Genomic DNA, 23864 nt, shown 5'->3' on the forward strand with positions numbered 1-23864 from the left:
AGCCTCCACATGGATTCCTCCCAGTGAGCCTCCACATGGATTCCTCCTCCCAGTGATCTTCCACATGGATTCCTCCTCCCAGTGAGCCTCCACGCAGACTCTACTTGTCATTTTCCCTCCCCTTCCCCTTCCTCTCGTTCTCTCTTGCTCTCTCACTACGAGCCTGAGCCTGGCCTGGAATTCACAATCTTACTGCTGTGGCCTCCCAAGTACTGGCACACAACTGTGCAGCACCATGCCTAGCTTCTACTTGCCTTTTGAGTAAAGTCAAGCTTATGTACCATGGACACTAGCCAGCATTCCTTCTATTATAAAGGATAAATGTGGAATGCTGTTTGGTAAACACACATTTGGCACTGGGGGCCTGTCACAAAGACAGGAGAGCCCACATCAAGATTTTTGAGCATGGTCAGCAGACAGCAATCCCCAAAGGACTAGTATGTACCAGTGTACTAATCACCAGGATAGACTATGGAGAGCTTCTGCCTAGTGTGTTCAAGTCCTGGGTTGGGTTCCCAGCAGCACAAAGATAACAAATGGAACAAACAGACAAGCCCCAGGGCCAGCCTTGAAGGGACAGAGGTGGGCTATCCCATGGCGGGGACAGGGATGAGCAAGGCAGTGTTCATGGAGGGGATGTATGAAGACCTTACCGGTCTGCAAACTTCCATGCTGTGGGTGGGATCGTATTAGCAGTGACTGGTGTAGCTGTGGTCGGGGAAGCATCCCTGGACAGTCCAGGCAGCCCCCGCAGGTAGGATGTATAGAAAGACCTGGACTCCACCAGCCTGGAAAGAGAGCAAATGGAAGTGCAAAAGACAAAAGAAAAATCACATAGCTGACCAATGTCAGAAGAGGAAATAGGTGGCTCCTCCCACAGAAAGGCTTAGTAGGAAACATTTCAACCTGGTCCCATCTTGTCTTTGGCTCCCTGGGCCTCACTTCAACTTGTCCATTCTCTGTCCATGGTATAAAAACCCTCTCTTCCACCAGACAGATATGGAACCCCTATCTGGAAAAACAACTGGGCCTGAGAATTACTCAGTGTGCCTTCTGGCTCTAGGCAAGGCCATGGTCTACAGAGACTGAGGCAGGTAAGCCCACTGAGAACACCATCCATTTTGCTACAGAGAAGTGAGGATGCATTCAACAGGAGAGCTCCTACCTAGCTGTGCAAGTCCTGGGTTTGGTCCCCAGCACCACAAAGAAAAACAACAAAACAAAACCCACTAGCTTCTGCCCGTGACAGGAAGGCTGGGTGTGACTGGTCTCAAGGCAGCCACCCTCCCACAAACTTGCTCCAAGACATCACAAGTTGACATCACCTCCCATGGAAGTCAAAAAGCTGATGTGTGATTTTAGACATAACAACAGAGAACCAGGCTTGTCCAAATACTTCTGATTTCTCTTTCCTAATACAGGAGTCTTAAAGATAGGAAATATCTCCTCCAAAAGGTCTGGCCAAGATAAGCATCAGTGACAGGATGTCCCATGGGAGCCAGCATCAGGAAGCATGGTTTTCCTGCTCTGCCATCCAGGCTCAATGTCTATCAATGAGCAGATGGTTCAGGAGCAGCGTCGTCACAAACAATTTTCTCCTCCACCAACTCCAAGTGAGGAGACAACGGCTCCTCTGGCCTCTAGGACTGGCACTTTCTGGGCATGCCCGGGATCTAGCCTCCCAGGCCCCTTGTGAACATCATGCTTCTTGACTCCAGCAGGCCTGCCTCAGGGGCGCCTGGTGGTCTAGGACAGGCAAAGGGCAAGGGGCTGCCTAGCCCAGCCTCAGTGTAGGCTGGTACTAAAGGCCCCAAGAAGCAGATTTCTGGGTACTGAGGGTAGCCTTGATTTCCTTGGTCCCCCAAATTTCTGCCGGCAAGGCCAGGCGGCCATCAATCATCTGCCTGAGGAGGGCACCAAGGCACCATCTGGTGCCATTTAACAGGCCGTTCAGCAGCAGGAGGCTGACAGAGCAGCTGAGGCTGCTTGATTGTTTTCTCCTGACATTTTGGAACAGACTATTGTCTGGCTCCTAATGAACTTTTCTGCAATTAGAAAAGCTTTGCTTTAATTTGGGGGTGGGGGTAGGAGGAAGGTCCAGCACATCTGAGTCCTCGCCAGGCCAGCACTCGTCAATGCACTCCTCTGTGCACAGAGGTGTGGGATAACATGGCCAGGGCATGGTGTAGATGGGTTAGAAGCTCAGGGCCGAGGCAGGAATCCTGAGCTGCAGGGTCAGAGGTCTTGTCTCACACAGAGGATCACACATCTGTTTCTCCTACTTGGCTGCTCTTTCTAGTGACTTCTCTGGTAGAAGAGTGACTAGGCAGGGAGGAGAAGATGGGGACATCACACTCACACAGGCACTCGGGAGACAGAGCCATTCCGCAGCAGCAGGTAGCAAGATGGAAAGTCAGTGACTCCAAACTTGCTCACCACGTCGCTCTCCGTATTCAAGACCCTGCGCACTGCCACAGCGTGGTACTGGGACAGGTCCAGAGTTACCTGTAGAGACAGTAGGGTGAGGAGGGGCTTCCCCAGTGGGCAGTGGGAGCCTGAGTACTGGCCTGCTGCTGGGTAGGCACCAGATAGCAGCTGTGTTCTATGTAGACTTAAAACTGCAGAGCAGACCACTGTGATAAAGGCCACACAACCCTCAGGTTACAACTACCAAATACCACCCAAGACAAGGGGCCTTGGAACTGGTCAGATCACACACTTGGTGTATCCTATAGGAGTACCAACTGAATATGGTAAAGCATGGTAAAATGTGGTTTTTATTCTTTTTGTTTTGTATGTATTTATGTATTTTTTTAATGGATGAATATTCATTCTACATGTATGCCTGCATGCCAGAAGAGGGTATCAGATCCTATTATATAGATGGAAGTAAGCTGCCATGTGGTTGCTGGAATTGAATTCAGGACCTCTGGAAGTACAGCTAGTGCTTTTAACTTCTGATCTACCTCTCCTTTATTCTTATATGTATAATATATATATATATATTTATATATTTATATATTTATATATTTATATATTTTTATATATATGCGTGTGTGTATGTATATATACACATACACACACACTTGCATACACACACACATGCACACATACACAACACATTTACATGGAAAAAATTTGCTTGCTTGGGGTATGTGGTACACACTGGATATCGAAGCACTTGGGCAAGAGAGTCAGGAGTTCAGGGTATGTGGTGGTCACCAGTTGGTACCAGGGAGCACCGGACTGCTGTGGCGGACCCAACCATGCTGCTTGTTGGGTGAATGTAGACTTTTGGACTTTCAATTAGGAAAGCAGTGGACTTTAAACGGCTTAGTGGGCCATCCTAGTGGGAGCAGGCAGGGCTGTGGTGCTGAGACCATACAGAATGCTGTCCTAGCTCAAGAGGTTCCAGAGAAGAAGTCAGTGTCCTAGAGACCATTCTCATGATATTTTGGTGTGTTCTGCCCTTGTTTAATCTGGCTAGGAATTCTGATCCTAGTTTTGGATTAATGACACCGGCAGAGGAGATGTCAAGACAGCTTCATATTGATTGTGTCATGTGGTCATTAACAAGTCACTCTTACACAGATCTATAATGAAAAAGGAGGAAGCTGAGTCAAAAAATTTACAAAATACAAAAGGTACACTTTGAGGAGAAAAGAAGCACCAGGGAGTAGAATAGAGCTAAGTCCGGTGCTCAAAGAGACAAAAGTCTAAAGAAACACTAAATGGAATAAAGGGAGTGGGTACTTCAGAGCAAGACCCCCTCTGCTGAGCTTCCAACTAGTGAGAGGGAAGCAGAGCAGGAAACCACTGAAAACAGAAAGCAGATCAGATGTAATTGGACAAGGGGCCAAGTTCCAGCCCCAACATGCATCAGGACTGCAGGTTCTGGTTCTGGCTTTGGAGTCAAGGATGCAAGAAATGGGTTGTAGAATCCCCCTCTACAGCTAAGGAAAGCTGGTGAGGCCAGGCGTGTGTCAGGTGTGTTCCTGTATGGAGGTTCAGAAAAGCCACTGTGTAAATCTGTGGGAGTGAAGTCTGGATTCCATTGGAGACCCAAAGATGTTGGAAATGCCAGAGTTGTGGGATGCCTGTTGAAGAGCACTTTGACATCAGACATGGAGATACAGAGTTTGGAGTTTGCCCAGCTGGTTTGTCTTACTTTGGTCCAGAATTTCCTCACAATGCTTCCTTTCCTCTCTTCTGGAATGGTAATGTTTACCCTGTGCCACTGTGTGTTAGCAGTAGATGACTTGCTTTTTGGTTTTGGTTTTACAGGGGCTTACAGTTAAGAGATTGAGAAGTCTCAGAAGAGACTTTGAACTTTGGACTGTAAGCAGTGTTGAGACTCTGAAAGACTATGGGGACGTTTGAAGTCAGACTAAATGCATTTTGCCTTAGGATATGGCTACAAGCCTATGGGGGCCAGGGAGTGGGGTGGAATGTGGTGGTTTGAATGAGAATGACCCTCATAGGTTCAAATATTTAAATACTTAAGGAGTGGTACTATTTGAAAGGACTAGGAGGAGGAGTCTTTTTGTAGGACATGTGTCACTGGGGATGTGATTTAAGGTTTCAAAAGTCCAAGCCAGGTTCAATGGTTCTCTCTTCCTGCTGCCTGTGGATCTCAATATAGAATTCTTAGCTCCTTCTCCAGCATCATGACTGCCGACACATGGCCATGCCCTCTACCATGATGACAGTGGACCTCTGAGACTGTAAGCCAGACCTAATGAAATGCTTTTTTTGTTGTTGTTGTTGTTGTGGTCATGGTGTCTCTTCAGAGCTATAGAACAGTGACTAAGACAGCCAGTTTCAGCTACCTGGTGAGTTAGAGACCTGCCTGAATTATGTGGAACTTTATCTCAATAAAACCAAATCAAACTCAATGTTATCTGTAAAGAGAACAGACAGTGATAGCAAACAGAATCCTACTCTGAAGCGGAAAAAGAGAGGTGTAGACGGAACTGTGTTGTGTAAGCGGAGGGAAGAACTGATTCCAATCAGCATCTGTCAATCGGCTGTGTTTGACCTTGGAACATGTGACAAGCATGGGCATACCAAGACATGAGTCAGCAGCATAGTGGGTGCTAGCTACAGCAAACAAAGAGGTGACTCTTTATAAAGCACCTACTGCATGCTGGCCACTGACCTAGCTCTTTATAGGAACTGCCTTAGTGAACATTCTAATATAAACAAGTACAACTACTTCTATTCAATAGCTAGAAATAAGGCTCGGAGAGTTGGGCAACGTGATCAAAGACACTCTTAAACTGATGGAGAAGTGCAGCCTGCACTGCTGCTCAGGGAATCCAGCTCTCACACAGGGATCAGGGCATTTCTCACGTGTCTACTTCCTTCATTTTTTTTTTTTTTAAACCCCAATTCTATGCAGTTAGGGCACTGAAGAAACAACACAGGGTTTGAGTTAGACAGCACCGTTCTACATTAACAGCTGTATGATCCTAGACATTTTACACCAGTCTCTTAAGTTTAGGGATTAGCAGCAATGTGTTGGTGTCTAGTCCTAGACTCAGTAAATAGCAGGTATTACTTTGTAGTTTCAGAGAGAGAGGTAAGAACAGATACCAACATTTAAAGTGGAAAGGAGCCCCTACACTTCCCATGTGTCCCACCAGGGGTCAGGCAGTGCCTGTCTGATCAAGGCACAGGGATCAGTTGCCTGCTTTGATCTGAACAGGCCTTTCTCCCCATGGTCTCTTCTGAGTCAGGAAAGCTGGGGCAGCTCACCTCTCTACCCAGGTAGGAGTCTTCCCTTTCAAAGACCAAGGCCAAGTACTCTGCCTTATTTCTTGTGAAGAATTCATTGATATCCTTCAGCCTGCAAGAGATAAATGGGGTCACTTTCTTTCCATGGCCTGTGGAAATGAGGGAAGACTCCCAGTGATGCACCACTTTCCATGTAGCACGTCTCCCATAATCCTGCAGCCTCCCCCTGCCTGCCCACCAGTGGAAGGAAGCTCACCCTTAAGTCTCAGGATGCTGCTCATGCTACCTCACTCTGCTTTACCTGACCCACCTTGGGTTTTATTGTTTTATATTTTTCTTTCTGTCCCTTTAAGGAGTCAGGAGTAAGCAGGAGGCAGGCTGGGAAGAGAAATGGTACAAATGCTTTCAGACCAGCTGTCTCCATGTTCTGGGTAAGGCCCAGGCTTACTGAAGATGGTTTTACTGGTTTCCTAAGAGACTGGTGACTAGAACCCATCAAGCCCAAGCCCTGACCAGCGGGGAGAGCTGCATGTTCCTCTCAGAAAAGGAACAAAAAGAGAAGAAATGAACAGAGTCCTGGGTGCAGGAGAATCCAATCTCCTCAAGGTGAGGAGAGTGAGGCCCAGTTTTCTTGGGTAGAAATGATTAAGAAGGCAAATTCTATCTCTCAAGCAGAGAACTAACCTACAGATTGTTTTAAATACTCAGTGAAAACTGTGTCTCTTCCAGCCTGTTTAGGGGCCCACTGAGAAGGCCCACGGGTCAGGAGAGGCTGTATCTTCCTCTTACCCTCAACCTGGTGTCTCACTTCCCCGCTCTTAACCCAAAGACTTGTAGCAAATGCTCCAAACAGAACCCAGCCTGGTGGCAGTATGGATAAATACGACAGACAAGTGAGGATCAGGATGAACCTTTGATGGATAAGAGAGGTTCTGTAGCTACCTGACATCAGCCTCTGGGTGGCATTAGGTGGCCACTCTCTCTGGCCATATCCTCATACCTACCCTAGGCTGGCAGAGGAGCAAGTCCTCAGCCTTCTGGAAGAGGCAGCTCAAGTCTCAGCACGTGTGTCTGCCTATATTCTTCCTAAGGGCATCAAAAGGATCACTTAGAGACAGCGCCACAGATTTGGCCAGTTTGTTGATTTCAAGGTTCCCAGGGCTGAAAACACACTATAAAGGAAGTGTGTGTGTGTGTGTGTGTGTGTGTGTGTGTGAGAGAGAGAGAGAGAGAGAGAGAGAGAGAGAGAGAGAGAGGCAGCCATGAGGAAATGGAAGGAGAAAAGCACCAGAGTACAGGCTAACAAGCTCATTCCTAGATGGGCGATATCATAGCTTGGATAGGAACTGTCCCCACAAAGGCTCATGCATTGAAGGCTTTGGTCCCTGCTGGTGGACCCAATCATTGAGAGATGACTGGTTCATGAGGGGTCTGACTTAATCAGTAGATTATCCAACTTATGGATTCCTATTCAATGGCCGAATCATGTGGGCCCTAGTTGGAATAAGTATACAACTGGGTACATGTCCCTGGTGGCTGTACTTTCTCTCTCTCTCCTTTTTGGCTGTCATGAAGTGAGTGGCCTCTGTCATATGCTCTGGCTGCCATGATATTCTGTATAATCTCAGATCCCAACTGATTAGTCCTGCCAAATTTGAGTTGAAACCTCTAAAATAATGAGACAAAACAAAACCTTTCTTTCTCTAAATTGTTTCTCAGGTATTTGTCACAGCAGGGAAAAAGAAACCAACAACTACCGCAGAGAGTTGGTTGTAGAACCCCAACCTACATTAGGAGTGTACGATTGGCCCAGGGTCTCTGTGAGGCCCTCTAGGAAGATGAGGAATTGGGAAAGATGATAAAGGAGTCACTGTGAATTGTATTAACACCAGGTGACCAGTTGACCATAATCAGTTTACAAACAGGACTTTACTCTTCTGATCATCCTAGACCTTTTTCCTGGTGGTAATGAATCTCCTCTGTCCTCTCATTTGTCAGTGGCCTTCCCTGGACTAGGCCAGAGAAAACTTCTTGTACCCACAAACGCCCCTGAGGGCAAGCCAGGAGAAGCAGCAGCAAGTATGATATGGAGAACTCCCTGCCCCCCCACACACACTTTTCCTTCCACCCAGCACGTCAGGCCCTTTGACCCCCAGCCAGCTCCCAAGGGACAGGGCTCCTCAACACCTGAAGCAGAAAAGAGTCACTTCCAGCTACTCTAAGGTATGTCTGGCTCACTGGGGCACCCACCCCACAGGAAGAATCTATGTGGGTCCTCTTCCCCTGTGGTTCCCAACACCTTCTCCATGCTTGAGCCCCATGCCACACTAAGCCTGCCCCAACCCAAAATACTTGGCAGGCTCCAGAGGCGGACAGGCTAGGGGCCACGTGTCACGGTGGGACTCCAGAGCATCAATGAGCCTCATACGCAGCGTCTGCACGTTAGCGCCAGCAGCTATAAACGAAAACAGGAAGTGGGCATCAGGACAGAACAGGCCCCAGCGCCCTTGCCAGTTTCAGTCACAAACAAGGGTTCCCAAACCAATTCCAAGAAAAAGCACATGCTAGCCCTTTCCTGAGAAGTGGGGTGAGGTGAGGGCTCCTGGGCTTAAAGAGAAGCAGGGAGACCCACCCCTGCACATAGCTACTGAAAGCTGTTAGGAGAACATCAGTGAAAAGTCACTCATAGTTTTCATTCTCTGAAAAGGAAAGTGACTCCTCGGCCAGTGCTTTCCATGTGCTGCTCTGCCCTCACTCCTTTTCCTGGAAAGGGGCTCTGAGGCCAGTGTCCTCAGGGAGAACTCCCAGCTCATCCTGGCACTCAGGGTCAAGGACACCGAGGGCAGAGAGGTATTCCTTAGAACTGGCTGCCAGTTTGTTCTTTGAAATCAACCTTATTTTGACATAACAGCTATTCTGGGAACATGGTGCCCTACCCTCAAACCTAGGACTTTGGATAGGACACATTTGAAGGGCTGCTCAAATGGGCTTTCCTGAGACCTCTGCCAGGCTCTCTGAGAAGATACATAGGAAAATCCAGACTTCACTTGGAGACCTCTCTTCACCCTGTAGGAACCCAGATAAAGGCAGGAGAGCTGGAAAACCAACACAATAGCCAGAGTCAGAGCACCCACCTGGTAATGCTGTTCCGGTGCCATTCTTGGAAAAGGCCTTAAAAAACTGAAAACAGACAAGAGTGAGTGGTCAAGTGGCAGCATTTATGCTCCTTAGCAACAACTTCTCTTTTTGAGCCTCACTTTCTTCCTGTGACTGACATCAGGGAGGCTTTGTTCTGCGATGTTCTCTAGTGTCCTAACAATCGATTCGTCCCCGACACTTAAAGCACCCTTAGAACCTGGAGGCGGCAGCGCAGAGACGTAACTAGAGACTAACTCCACCACGCCTGGGATCTGCATAGTCCCTGGAAGCTGTTTGGCGAGCAGTGAAGTCACTGGTGGTCTTCATGCAGACCATCTGAAGAAGACAGTGACTCCCTGGCCAGTGTTGGCTGCCTGTGTGCCAATCTGCCCTTGTTCTGTTTCCTGAAAGGGGCTCTGAGACTGGTGTCTTCTCAGTGAGAACTCCCAGCCCACCACGGCACTCAGCCAAAGGTCAAGACTCCAGGACAGGTCCTACTGAGCGGTAAAGCTAAGCCTATAGAAACAGGACTGTAGCACACAGCAGGCTCTCTCCACATCCTGTTGTACTCTTTCCCCAAGTGTGTGACACCCCAGACCTAGTGTGTCATTGGGGTGAGAGGACAGAACACTGGGTAACAACTTACAACCCCAACTTCTGCCCAAGGGGCAAGAGAGCTGCAGGGCTTTGCCTATGTCCTCCTATCCTGAGAGAGAAATATTGGTTGTCCTGGGAGACAAGCTATCTAAAACCTTCTTCAAGACAGGTCTCATATCTCAGGAACACTTTCGCTAGTTTAGTCTTCTCTCTCCAACAGCATAGCCTCAGCCTTATCCCAAGCAGCTGACTAAGTGAAGGCAGAACTGGGTTCAAGACCTGGCTTTGATAAGTTTTTGTTGTGACTGTGGAAAACCTTTCTGCTTCTCTAAACCTCAGTATTCTGATCTTAATGAGATATAAAATTATATAATATATAATATATAATGATATCATATATAAAGTGATAACACCAGCCTAGAATTGTTATAAGATTCAATAATCAAAAATTGAGAGTAATTAAGGCACAGAAGCCAGTACATATTAAAACTGACTCATTACATGTCAGTTCTGTCACCATCACTCCTCCTATACACACACTCCTTCAGCACCAGGAAATACTGACCAACTAGAACTGGATTGTTCCGTGTGTGTAGGCAGGAAGGGGAAATTCACCTGAGAGAGAGGCAGCTGTGACCAGCCATCACCTACCTGTGATTGGCTAGATGACCTCACTGCCTGTCCCCTGCTCTCCACTCCACTCTTTTCTCAAACTATGAATGCAATACTTTATTCAGGACTAAAGGCAGCTCATTCACATACATCACAATGCACCTATGTTCTTGACAGTTATGGAACAAATCTTGACCTAGTAAAATTATTATTCTAATACTTGTAAAATGATGACAAAGATCCTGAATTGTGACATGAAATGAGGACATGGGTTTATAAGAATCTCTATGGACAGACACTGCTGCTCAGAAGCTAACTGTGACTCTGCAGGGTGGTTTGCTCAGTGTGGTGCAGCTGCTGTCCTCACACTGTATAGGGAAGACAGACTTCAGCTTGCTGTTACACCTCTCACACCATGGACCAGCCTTCAGTAGTGTGCCTTTCTCATAGCTACGGAAGTGACTTTCAGATCTAGAGAACAACATGGTACCTCTCCTTCATCAGTCATCAGACTGCCCAAGTCTGAGCAAGTACTTGTCTTAAAAGGTGCTGGCATCCCTCCCCCCAACAAAAGGCATCTCCTTGACCCTAAGTTTCCTGGCACCCAAAAGACCCACCCACAGACTGCATGGCTAAAGGAGTTCCGGGCCATTGTCAGCCTTCTCAGTATTCAGAAGCCTCCCAGCTATCTTCTGGAATGGTATCACCCTCTGAGAATGTGGCCCGATACCTCAGGAACTTAGGAATTTTTCCTACCAATTAACATCTTTCTTATTAAATGCTTTTTCTACCAGCCCCTTTTCTAGGCTATACTTTACTCATGAATAAGAGCAGCTATAAAAAGATCCTATGCCTTCTCACGTAAACTGTAAAAGGCGGAAGGGAGGAAGGGCAGGACTAGAGAGACACCTTTCTCCCATGCCACTGTCATTTACTTCCTGTCTGCTGCTTTTAGTCTCTCCTGCTGCTACACATCAGAGCAGCTCATTCTCGGCTTACAGCACCCTTACAGGCACCGTGAGGAGGAAAGGCTCCATTTATAGTTTCAAATGAATGAATGAATGAATCAATCAATCAATCAAGAACAAACCTACTGCTCTCTGCTACCAAGTCATTCACTTTGTCCAAGACGTTTACTATCTGAGCCTTGTGTCTCAGGTACTCTCACCTGTCTTAGACTTCTAGGTTCATCTACTACACTCCACAGAGGTGTGACGGCCTCGTGTTCACACACCAAGGCTGAGTGAGCTCTCCTTCAACCTCCGTCTGCACCCGTGTCTTATCTCACCCAGCAATCAGTCCTCCTCCCTGCTGCCCACACTGGCATTTCCCTTTGCTATGACCCCCATCCAGTTATCTGGCAAGTTCTGTGACTCTGCCTTAGGGATACCTCTTTAACAGCCCTCTCACCTTGTCTAAACCAGGGCCAACAGGTGAAAACTTAGGTCCTGGTCTATTACATTAGTTCTTATTTGCTTTCTCTTCATGAGTCAGAAATGTTAGTCCTCAGCCAGTGAGGTGGCTCAAAAGGTAAAGAAGCTTGCTGTCAATGTTGAAAGCCTGAACTCAAACCGGAGGACCTAGATGGTAGAAGGAGAGAACTGACTCCTAAAAGTTCCTCTGACCTCCAAATGCATGCACACACACACACACACACACACACACTAAAAATAAAAGAAATACTATTCTCTCAATCTGTTCTCAACTGTCTTGGTATTATGTTTCCTTCTCTAAGGTATAATAACTATGGGATTCCTCTTCAGCTCTGCATGGTCTATGAGTAAGATCCAAACTCAATACATTCAAGGCTTTCCTTTCAAGATCTGAACCTAACTGACCTTCCACCATTCCACGCTCTCCCACTACAGTAAACTTCAACCTGAACTTTCCATCCAGTAACCCACTGTGATGGTTTGAATAAGAAGGGCCCCCACAGGCTCATATGCTTGAATGCTTAGTCCGGAGAGTGGCACTATTTGAGAAGGATTAAGAGGTGTGGCTTTGTTGGAGTAGGTGTGGCCTTTTTGGAGAAAGTATGTACTGCGGGTGGGCTTTTTAGTTTCAAAAGCCCAAATCAGGCTCAGTGTCTGTCTGTCTGTCTGTCTGTCTGCTTGCCTGTCTCCCTCTCTTTCTCTACCTTCTGATCAGGATGTACCTCACAACTACTTTTCCAGTATCATAACTACTTTTCCAGTATCATGCCTACTTACATGCCACCATGCTTCCCACAATGATGATAACGGACTAACTCTTTGAAACTGTAAGCAAGCCCCCAACTAAATGCTCTATCTTATAGGAGTTGCCTTGGTCATGGTGCCTCTTCACCACAATAGAACTGTGACTAAGACAACCACCCACCTGCCTGACTTAGGTAGTACTAACAGCTTATACATTGCTGCAAGCCCCACTGTGCCTGGTAGGGATGGTGTCTAGCACACTTAGCTGCTTAGCAGACCTCTGTCCAATTCAGCAGTGATAACCCTTTCATCATCTTGAAGGCTCAAGTGGAAATCTAGTCAGGGCACATTTTTGTCCTCAGGAAAATGTATCCTTGTTAAGTCAGCCATGGAGGTTATGTGCCATCTGAGGTCAACTACCCTTGAGAAAAATCAACAGAGCATCCAGGACTGAGTCTTTTCTCTGAGAGCAGGCAGCAGTTCACTTATTAACATATATTCTCATTCTCTCTCATTCTCTCTCTCTCTCTCTCTCTCTCTCTCAACTTATTTTATGTGTATATGTGCTTTACCCACATGCATATATATATATATACATATACATATACATATACATATACATATATACCATGCATGTATCTGGTGCTTGCAGAGGTCAGAAGAGGGCATTGGATTCCCTGGGGTTCAGGGTGTTTTGAGGCCACCGTAAGGTGCTGAGAGCTGAACCTGGGTCCTCTGCAAGAGCTAACAAGGCTCTTAATCATTGAGGTATCTCTCTGGCTGGCTTCTTTCCTTTCATCCGTCAACATAAAATGAGACATAGGTAGAAGCTTCTGCCTCCCCTGACTTGCTGCTCCTCTGAGGCTTTGGTCTTTCCACAACAACAGGACAACTGTTAGCACAAAACAAGATAACAGTAACCAAAACAGTTGAACAGAAAGCACAAGTTCCAGCAGTGACGAGTGGTGGCACTGGAGCCAAGTGTATAGGACCAGGTTTTTGAAACATAATCAGGTCTCCAAGCATTTTATAAAGAGCTCAGAAAGCAACAGCCTTAGTTACTTCATTTCCATGCTAGGAAAGATCAGTGCAGAAGGTGTCTGGAAGACAGCGGGTGACAGTGGAGAGGGAGCCCATGTCTGTTTCTCAGAGAGCAGGAGACACCTGGATTCCCTCTGTCGTCCCAAGAACTCAGCCTTGAGCGACAGGGCTCCAGTAGGAGCTTACAGAGTGACAGCCCAGGCTCTGTACTCTACTAGTGTTCCTTCCACTGTCTGGCTTCCAAGGAGCTGCCACTCCTGGCCTCTTACTCCTTTGCCCACTTCGCTCTCAACATGAGCCTGTACGCCACACCACACACCACACAGTTCTGCTCACAAGAGGTCCTAGCTCTCACCTTCTGCCCATGCTCCTCTGTCCTAGTCAGACTCCACCCATCCTTACACACATTTGGAGATCCCTCCCACAGGAAGTCCTCTTTGATGAGCAGGTGAAGACCTCAGGAAGAGAGGCCAACTCCTCCAGTGTTCACCACACAAACCGCTCCCTGCCTCCCAACCAGATGCTGATCTGTGTCCTGTGCCAGCTGTCCCTAGCCTTTCCCCCAGTTGGAAACACAGCCTTGTGCACACAGCTGACAGCCCCATCAAGAGCTACTATTTCAGAGGATTCCTAGGCTGTACCCTTCATACATAAACGACCATTAGATCAGAGAAGAAGGGGAGAACTAACATTACCAACCCCTCCCCCAATGCCAGTGCCTGGGCACTTCCACAGGTAAGACCTTCCTTCATACACGGCAATCTTATCAATAGACAGTGCCATCTCAGAGAGAAGACTCTCTGCTGCACTTTTCCATGTGGTTCTCACTAACTAGGCCTTCACTGCATAATGGGCACTGCTCTGGCCTAGGGTTTGTTTAGCCAAAACCTACTGGCAACTCACCTCCCTCCTCCCTTAATCTTTGTCTTCTTCCAAAGACATTCATTCTGCTCCAGCCTAAAGGGGACCCGATGGAGCAGGACCCCGACCTTTAGGGCTAGAGATTTTCTAAACTGCCTGGGCTAGTGGAAGTTTAAAATGTGCTCACAGTGGCAAAGTACTGGAGGCAGAGAAAAAGGAGAGTGACACATGTCACTCACTGTGGTGGCCAGACTTGTGTGGACATGTCCCCATCACACCAACAAAACTCTGTACGTGTAAGGATTCCTACCCAACACGGGTCCTCACCTCACAGGCTCTATGGGCAGTGAGCAAAGACAGACTCTGGTCCCTACAGGGCAGCAGTCAGGCAGGGGGGCTATCTGGCTGGCTGACTGACTTTACAAATCTACTCTGTTTTTAGGATGCCTGGCCAAGGTGTCTACTGGTACTTCAGGCTTTCATAAGCAAGGCTTTGGAGACCTGAAATATCTGTGAGTACTGTTTTAGAACACACCAGAAGCAACCTAGCAGTCAATTTAGTAAATGACAGTCAGCATTTTTTTTTACCTTAACAGAAAATATCATTAACTTTGCTTTAGCAATAGTTAACACAAACAAAATTAGGGATTACAATATAAAATATATATTTCTTATTGTAAGCCACAGGACGAAATCATTTCAAAGGTACTGCCTAGAGTCTTTTAGACTTTTTTTTCTTAATTTTAAGGATATATCTATTTGTTTTATGTATATGAGTATAGTGTAGCTGCCGTTAGACACACCAGAAGAGGGAATTGTATACATTACAGATGGTTGTGAGCCACCATGTAGTTGCTGGGAGTTGAACTCAGGACCTCTGGAAGAGCAGTCAGTGCTCTTAACCGCTGAGCCATCTCTCCAGCCCCCGTCTTTTAGACTCTTAAGAGCAGAGGCCTACCAACAACTTGAACCATTTGGCCATAGATGAAACTAAGCAATAAGCTCCTTGGGGGAAGTCATGGAAAGCCTTGCCAAGGGAGGCCAGACAGAGCTTAGGAAATGGACAGCTGTCTACTGAACTGGCCTAGCCAGGTGCTGCCTGTCTGGAGCTAGGGGAAAGCCAGAGCAGCCAGGTGAGGCCCCTCCCAGGCTCTCCCACAGCCAGCTGGGCAGGTAAGGTGATTATCACTTGAGGCATCCAGGCTGCGTGTACTTCGTGACTTGGGCAGGTGCTGAGAAGCCTCTGGACTTGCAACTGCTTGGGCTTCCTCCTCACACCCAGGTGCTCGGCTCCTCCCTGGCTGAACAGAAAGCTCCATGTGTCAGCCCTACAGAACCCCACCTGGATGTCCTGCATGGTCTCCCTGTGGGTTAGACAGTGTTGAGGACTCAGAGAGAGGAAACTAGGAGCCTATGGAGGACGGCTTTGCTGCCATACTGGCATCTCCACCGCTTTCCCACTTAACACTGCCCACACTGGCTCTGCACAAAGATAAAGCATTCTCACAGAAGTACTGTTACATATTTTAGGGCTGAGGACAAGCAGTGTCCTTGCCAGGGAGATTTTCTATTTAAAGAGGTGACTGACAAGAGCCTCCCTGGATGATGTGGCAGTAGCCACTGTTTTGCCACACTGTTCCCCAAACCAACCTGATCTTACAGCATGGGCCTGAGTCCTGATCTAAAGTGGTGACCATTTAGAAAGCAATGCCTCTGGAATGGGGAGCCTCTGAGTCCAGTGGGGGTCAGAGGTCAGGACTCCTAGAGATGAAACTGCTGAGTGGTCAGGCTGAGTTCCAGCTTGTGGATCTGACTGAAACTCGAGGCCCCTGAGCTCAGAGATATCTTGTTCCAGGGACAATACTTGGCATTTCAGCCTTCAAAGGCATCTCCTGATAGTTCTGGTGGTTGCAGACAAACTGCTTATCTAGATACCATTCTGGTGGGCAGGGCTGAGCCCTGGGAGGGCCCTTACCCTACCCTAACTGCTACAACTGTATTATTCTGGGCTGCGTAAGGGCTCTTAAGAACCATGGCAATTGTTCAGTCATTAAAATAGATGGGCTAGAGAGACGGTTCATTGGTTAAAAGCTGCTCTTCTATAGGACCTGGGTTCAATTCCCAGCATCAACCTGGAAGCTCATAAATATCTGTAACTCCAGTTCCAGGGGAACCGACGCCCTCACACAGACCTACATGCAGGCAGAATAAATGCACATAAAATTAAAGTAAATAAGTAAATGTTTTAGAAAATTGTTGGTGTCCTGTGATCTCTGACAGAGGACCATCAGAGAGCTCATGTCATTTCTGCCAGAGCTGGGGTAGGAGAACCCTCATGCCTTGGCTGTTGGTGACTTCTGTCACTGGAACCCCTGTCACCTGACACACTGCACATTGACTGTGGGGATGAGGTTGTCCCTTTAAGTCACTTTGAAGCACCAGTGGGTCAAGGGTCAAGGCTCTTGCTTCATGAGAATGAAGCATTCCAGTGTCTCTGAAGAATCAGCAGGTCCCCAGAGGATGATCCTGCCCACACATGGTTCAGAGCCTGTATCCTGCTTTTAGACTACAATCAGACCTCCAAGAGTTGGGGGTCAGAAGTGAGAAAAAGTGAAAAAGAACCTTGAGAGGTAACAGCCCTCACTAGCCTATGTTACAACGACTTCACTCAATTCTGGGAACTTTTCTTGCCAACACTAGCACATGTTACTCTACTCCATAAAGACAGACTTTCTTAGAACGAGGACACCCCTCTCTTTTCTGCCTCATCAGATGGAGGGACAGTGCTCCAGGGGCTAGGACTTCAGAGGTTGCTCAGAGCTCAGCAGCCCAGGGAGGAGCCAGGGAAATGCCCCACAGAGGATTATGTGCTCGGCCAGAGCCGCCCCAGCTCTAGCCCCCCTTTCCGTACCCTCACAGTTGGGAAGCCGGCGATGTTGAACTCTCTGCAGACAGCACTATTCGTCTCATCAGCACAGTCCAGGACAGCAAGATTGAGTGCTGGCCTCCAGTCTGAAAAGACAGAGATGACCCCAGTAAGCAAGAGAAGCTGGCACCTTCTGCTGTTCTTCTATCCCAAACCCCACAGCCATCAACCCCCAGACTCCCATGAGCATGGTCATACTCTCTTCAGTATGTGAAGTGACCGCTGAGACACTTCCCTCAGTCTTCACTGAGTTAAACAGCATAGCATGAGGCCTTGCAATGGCATTTGAATTTCCCCCAGTGCCATAGTGGGATGTGGCAGGGGTTGGAAAGGCTAAACAAAGATGAATGAGGAATGTAGTCCCTAGAACCCTTTGTCCCTGAAGAGCTGCCTAGGAGGTTGATCAGCTCCCAGAGAATCAACATGCCTTGGGAGCTTGTATTCCCCAGTGAACCCTCCAAGAGCCTCTTGGTACCGAACCCAAACAAACACAGATCCCAGGGACGGGAGAAAGCAGGAGATCCAGAACAGATCCCAGGGATGGAAGAAAGCAGGAGATCCAGAACCCTTCCACAAGGCAGGCCTGGGAAGTCAGGAAGGTTGCTCACGTTTTCTCTCCGGGTCCCAGGCCTAGAGGCTTCTCTCTGAGACAGTAACTGGCAGAGCAAATAATGGCACAGACCAGAAACCAGCAGGAAATCAGTTCGTATTAAACAGCTATCCTGAGCTCTGACTCATGTCAAGGCACCATGACTGCAGTTACATAAATCTTGAGAAAGCATGGCCAGCACCAAATTATAAAGTCAGCTCCAACTCAGCTGGAGCACTGCTTTCTCCCAGGAAGAGCTGCCTCGTGTGCCCAGCATCCCAGGACCCACAGAGTGACTAGAGTGTTCATCTCTCACTGTCTTTTGGCTTTTCAGACCCCCTGATCCCAACAACCCTTACCCAGCATACAGTAGGCATTCAGTCCAGACTAGAGACTGGCTTTCAGTTCTTGGTAGCTCTAATGCTAGAACATGCTCTCATTGGTGCCAGCCTCAGTTTTTCCTCAGTCTAGGCAGTAAGTGAAGTTAAAGCAGTCTCCTGTGATAACGCCTGGGTTCATTCATGATGGCGTCACTCCTTAGAGCAGTACTCCTCAGCCTTCCTAATGCTGTGACCCTTAATACAGTTCCTCATCTGTGATACCCCCAACCATAACATTATTTTCATTGCTACTTCATAACGGAAATTGTGCTACTGTTATGAATTATAATGTAAATATTTATGTTTTCAGATGGTCTTAGGTGATCCCTGTAAAAGGATTATTTGACTTCCAAAGAGGACACGGCCCACAGGATGAGAACCACTACTTTAAAGAAAGAGCAAGGTCACAGAAGACCTCACCAATGGTCACCCATGCCCAAGTCCAGAGCTTCACACTGAGTCACAGGTGAGAGCGTATTAAGTCCTTTTTGTGCCCCTGCCAAAGGAAGACTTGGGGCTAGTGAGATACACAGGCCATCTTCTAGAGCCATCTGGCATACTCTGAGCCTAGTATCTTTTGTTCTGCCTCTAGGGCAGAACTTTGTTCTGGAGAGACTTACAGGAAAGACCCAGGTATCCTCAAGAAATATCGTTACTCATCATGGAGGAAGTGGAAAGAACGGGATGTTCTGCATCATTCCGCTTCACTGCCACCATCCCCCGTGACTATCACCCGTATCTGCCAACGAGGATTCAGACCAGGAGCCTCCCGGCTTGAGAGGCCTATGGGGCTTGCCAACTCACTTGTTCCTCCCCCCACTGTACGAGGGTTAGGGCATTACCTTTTACTTATGTTCTTGCTCCAATTATAGCCTTCTCTTATAGAAAATGGCAGGAATAATTGTACCTGCTCTATACCTGACAGCGACCTGGACTTCCGGTTTACTTAAAGGATTACGTTATCAGCACATGTAGTGAGTTTATTGTGTGCTCAATTTTATCTAGTTCAATGAGGAAGTACTAAAGCATTTATCTCCAAACCTGCTCTCCTTAACTATAAATAGATCAGATAATGAAGCCCAAGGTATGGTAAGCTAATTGATGGTAAATCTAAGATCTGAACCCAGGATTTGAGCCTTGGAGCTAGTCCCAGGATTCAGAGCAGAACAATTTTTAATACTGGATTTCCAATAGAGATGCAGGGAGGATGAGGATAAGGTCAGAGGTGGGGAACAAGAGGAAAGATGATGGTTGGACATCCGACATCCTATACGCATGCACGCACGCACGCAGGAATGCACGCACGCACGCACGGTGTCATCATGTAGCTTTGGCCGGCCTGGAACTCAATATGTGGGCCAGGCTGACCTCTAACTCATAGAGACCCATGTTCCTCTGCTCTCCAAGTGCTGGAGTTAAAGGCATGTGCCACCAACCAGGCTCGCCTTGCTTTCCTTACACCTTCATTACCTGTGCTCTATGAAATGAAACCAGCGCCTCTTCTGACCTGCTTCAATCTCAAAGGGTGGTGGAGGTGAACACTGCGGCCAGTTAGGTACTGGTTAAGTTCTGACCAAGAGATTTTTTTCAGGGGTCTCAATGTCAGTATCCTGAAGATCTATCATGACACATACATCTATAGTATGTACTGTATACTAAACACTGGAGAGCTGGCTATCTATTCATGATTCTAGTACATTAAATGCAATGTCCAGGAGGCCACTGGTTTGGACTGAGCAAATGCACAAGGGGCAACAGATAAACAAAATAGAAACAGCTCATGAAGTTCTATGCCACTAAGTTGAAACCAAGTTATCTGACCTCCCATGAGATTGGGAGACATAACAGCCAAACTCACAAAAGACCAGTTTTAACCAACATTGTAATGAAGTCTCAAGCAATGGTTCTCAACTTGTGGGTCACAACCCCTTCGGGAGTTAAATATCAGATATCTTGTGAATTGGATATTTGTGGTACAATTCATAACAGTAGCAAAATTAGTTATGAAGTAGCACTGAAATAATGTTATGTTTGGGGGTCACCACCACATGAGGAACTGCATTAAAGGGTGGCAGTGTTAGGAAGGTTGAGAACCACTGCTCTAAAGCTTACAAAGAAAGTTACTATGAAATGACCAATACATTTTTTGTCTTCTGGATCCACTTGTCTTGAGCCCTTTTGTCTGTAAAGCCACACCCTCAATTCAGTTCATCAGAAACTCTTTCTGTGTTACAGATGGAGACATTACAGGATTCCACAAATAAAAGCCAGTTCAGATACTTAAACTAGCTGGGCAGTAGTGGAGCACGTCTTTAAGCCCAACAAGAGGCAGGTGGATTTCTGAGTTCAAAGCCAGCCAGATGAGTTCCAGGAAGTCAGGGCTACACAGAGAAAGTCCATCCCAGGAAAAAAAAAAAAAAAAAAGCAAAACCAAGTAAGATACTTAAACTAAATGTTCTTTACCTGAGTGACCTGCTGGCACACCCAGCGATGTGGCCAGTCCAAGTGCTTTGTGAGTGAGAGGGCTTTCTGATGTTTGGCTTCTTACACCTCCCAACTCGCTCATGTGGAGAAACATCTCCTACTACGGTTAGACTTGGGCAGAACACAGTAGCTGGGAAATGGACAGTGAAAAGGAAGAGAGATGTCAAGAGGGGTGTAAAGTTTGAAATGGTGGGTGAGGAGGAGAGCTTGTGGGAACTCATCTATGCCCTTGCACAGGTGTGTTCTGGAGGGCAAGGTCGGGTCATCTCCCAGACTCCTTGGTTCAAGAAGAGTCCTGAGCCCAGAAGCAGAAGAATGACTCATAGTAACACCTGACTAATGCACCTATGATCCACATGCCTCCTCTCTGGGACTCAGCTCCTCGTGGGTTGGAGGGCCAGGACCAATGGTCTAGACCTACTACTGCCCCTTGCAGCTACAAAACCTGTTCCATCTCTGGATGGCAAACAACTCTTGGCAAGAAAAATGACCATGTTACCTCTGAATGTTAAGCAAGCTTGATCCTTTAATTAAGACAGGTATACAAACTTACCTACACCAGGAGCAGTAAGACCTGGTAACTAGGCGCTGGCCTGTTCTTAGCTCCTGATTGCCCCATCTAAGCATACATACCGTACACAAGGGCTGCTACTCAATGCTACACCATCACTGCCACGGCTCTTCCTTGCTCTCTGTTGAAGGCAGTGAGGTCATGAGATAGACAAAATGCCTCCTCTACTCCTGACATGAGACGGACAGTCCAGGCCTGAGTCAAGAGGAGCCATAGCACTGGAGTCAAGTTTTCTTGTTCATACCATCATTTGGAATCTTGTGAGGCTTTGGCCATTGGCTGTCATGAGTATGCTCCCTCCCTAGACCATATTCTGTGGCAGACATCACAGGCACACCAGGACAAGATGTCATCCATGCTCCCAGAAGTAAAGAAAAAGCCCACAATGCTTACTGAAGCTCAGAGATATGTGCCTTACAAACCTCATCTCCACAGCTCTGTATAAGCTGTTTTCCTACATGAATAACCCTACTTCATTCAGCCACCACTTGTCTTGCCTATGTTTGTCTTCCCTATACTGGGAAGTCAGAGATTGCTAAGTTAAGAACCTCCACCAGGTGCTGGAGCAATGGCTCAGGGGTTAAGAGCCCTTGCTGTTCTTGCAGAGGACCTGGGTTCGGTTCCCAGCACTGATATGGCAGCTCACAACCATCTGAAACCATGTACCAGAGGACCCAGTGTCTTCTTTGGACATCAGTTATACACATGGTACAAAGATACACATGTAGGCAAAACATTCACTCACATAGAATAAAAGCAGATAAATCTTTAAGGAGGAAAAAAAAAAAACCTTCCACCAGGATTTTAGGACATGTTTTTGCTGTTTCCTGGCCCAAACTGTGAGCATTCGCTGACATGCACTCATACCATGAGGTATTTAATCTTACCAAAGACCCAAGACAGTGAGCTACTCTATCTTGAACCTTCATAATCAAGAGCCAAGATAAATGGAGGGTGTGGGGAGGAGTTTCACCATCTGTTTCTCAAATAGCGATGAAAAGTCCTTAGCAAAGAGCTGGCATAAGAGAAGTGTGTACCAGCCGCCTGAGCAAAGCTTTGACTGCTTGCTTATCCCTCTGACTGTCCCTTTACTTGAATTCCTTCCATAAAGAATAGGTGAACCACTCCTCTGTCGTTTTCAAACACAGCCTCATGCTGCTGCCCATTTTCCTGCTCTGTCTAGTTCTGCCCCAGCTGCTATGCAATCAATGCTCTGTGACTCAACAAATATTTGCTGAATGATTAGCCAGTGAATAGTAAAGAAGGTCTCAAGTGGACCCGGTCATTTTCTCAAACAGGAGCTGCTCTGGAACAGAAAGGGGCAAACAGACTCTCAGAAACAAGGGCTCTGCCCCAGGGCAGTGACTTCCCAGAGAACCTACCATCCAACTCACTAAGAAATGAGCCCCATCCAGTCAGATGAAATGCCTGAAGCCAGCTGGCCAGGATTACCAAACATCTTCCCAGCCCCCTGACCGTCCATACACTCTCTCTGTTCCTGCTGAAGACACTTGTAGCAGCTGGTAAGGGCAGTTCACTATATGCTTATCCCTCCGGTAAGGGCAGTTCACTATATGCTTATGCTAGCTAGTGACCATGTGGCCAGGCTTCCTCAGGGAACCTCAGAACACAGAACTGAGACAAGTCCTAGCCTCTCCAAAGGGAACTGTGGAAGACAGTGCTCACTGTTTCAGGCCAACTCCAGGTCTGCCCTCCACCCAGACAATCTTGCTAAAGGAATAACTCACCCAATGGTCAAAAAGAGACCCCCCAGTTTCCAATGACACCTCTACCTCCCATTTCCTCCAGGTCTATCTCCATAGACTTTGATGTCTCCATTTCTCCTTCCACAAGTTAAGATTTGCTTTTGTTTTTCTCTTCAGAGGACTACCACTCCGAGTGCGACCCTTTTTGGAAATGGTAAACTTCGTATAGAAGGCTGTGTCAGTGCCTGGATATGCAACTCATAGGAAAACTCTGGGTTGCGAGAGGCCAAGCATATGAATCAGCTGGAAGCTAATCTTCCCTTTAGCACTCTTAAAATGCAAGAGCCTTCTAGAGCGGGTCCATATGTTGCTGTTAGACACTTCTTAGAGACTCAACTTAGAAACTGATTGGGGACTTTTATGATGTTTGGGCCTACACTGTTCCGGTATAACTTCCCCTTGGTGTTTCAGTTCCAGAGCCCACATTCTTTCTCCTTCTTGCCCTGACCAAATGTGCTGACATCATTAAAACAGTGTGAAGGTCATAGGGATGATGGGGCCAGAGAGGCATGTGGGCAAGTATACATTGGAGGCAAGAAAAAAGAGCTTCTAAGTGCTCCTAAAACTTATTTCTGGGGACAGGCAGTGGTGGCACCCAAGAGGTAGAGGCAGGCGGATCTCTGTGAGTTTAAGGTCAACCTGGTCTACAGAGTGAGTTCCCAGACAGCCAGGGCTACACAGAGAAACCCTGTCTTGAAAAAAATTATTTTTGAAAAATACCTTTCCATATGACCACTTCAGTAAGCACTTTGCAGGCACTCAGGGGAGGGGGAGAGGAAGTCTGAGAATGAACATGGACAAAGGGGCTCTTTACACCCATCTGAGCTTGTAACGAACCATCAACTGCACAGAAGGGAGGCTGAGGTTCTAGTTTTCCTGTCTCTAGAAGCACCTGGTCCTAAGATGCTTACAGTTTTCATCCAACAATTACTTCAGGTTAAGAGCTCTGCCCTGCCTGGCACCACAGACCAGGGGACACACTCAAC

General features: G+C 47.3%; 1 protein-coding gene across 2 annotated transcripts in view; it reads right to left on the reverse strand.

Moving 5' to 3' along the window:
- The window catches only part of Qsox1 (quiescin sulfhydryl oxidase 1), a 35074-nt gene that overhangs the window by 9877 nt on the left and 1333 nt on the right, over nucleotides 1-23864 (reverse strand). For both annotated transcript variants that reach the window (XM_028759822.1, XM_028759815.1), the window contains exons 2-7: nucleotides 17074-17174; nucleotides 8871-8916; nucleotides 8089-8191; nucleotides 5758-5848; nucleotides 2360-2505; nucleotides 654-788 (exon numbers count right to left, since the gene is read on the reverse strand). In XM_028759822.1, coding sequence (XP_028615655.1) covers nucleotides 654-788; nucleotides 2360-2505; nucleotides 5758-5848; nucleotides 8089-8191; nucleotides 8871-8916; nucleotides 17074-17174 — 622 coding nt within the window. The remainder of the gene's footprint in view (nucleotides 1-653; nucleotides 789-2359; nucleotides 2506-5757; nucleotides 5849-8088; nucleotides 8192-8870; nucleotides 8917-17073; nucleotides 17175-23864) is intronic.

Source organism: Grammomys surdaster, unplaced genomic scaffold (genome assembly GCF_004785775.1).
Source record: "Grammomys surdaster isolate TR1022 unplaced genomic scaffold, NIH_TR_1.0 130, whole genome shotgun sequence".
Lineage (NCBI taxonomy): Eukaryota > Metazoa > Chordata > Mammalia > Rodentia > Muridae > Grammomys > Grammomys surdaster.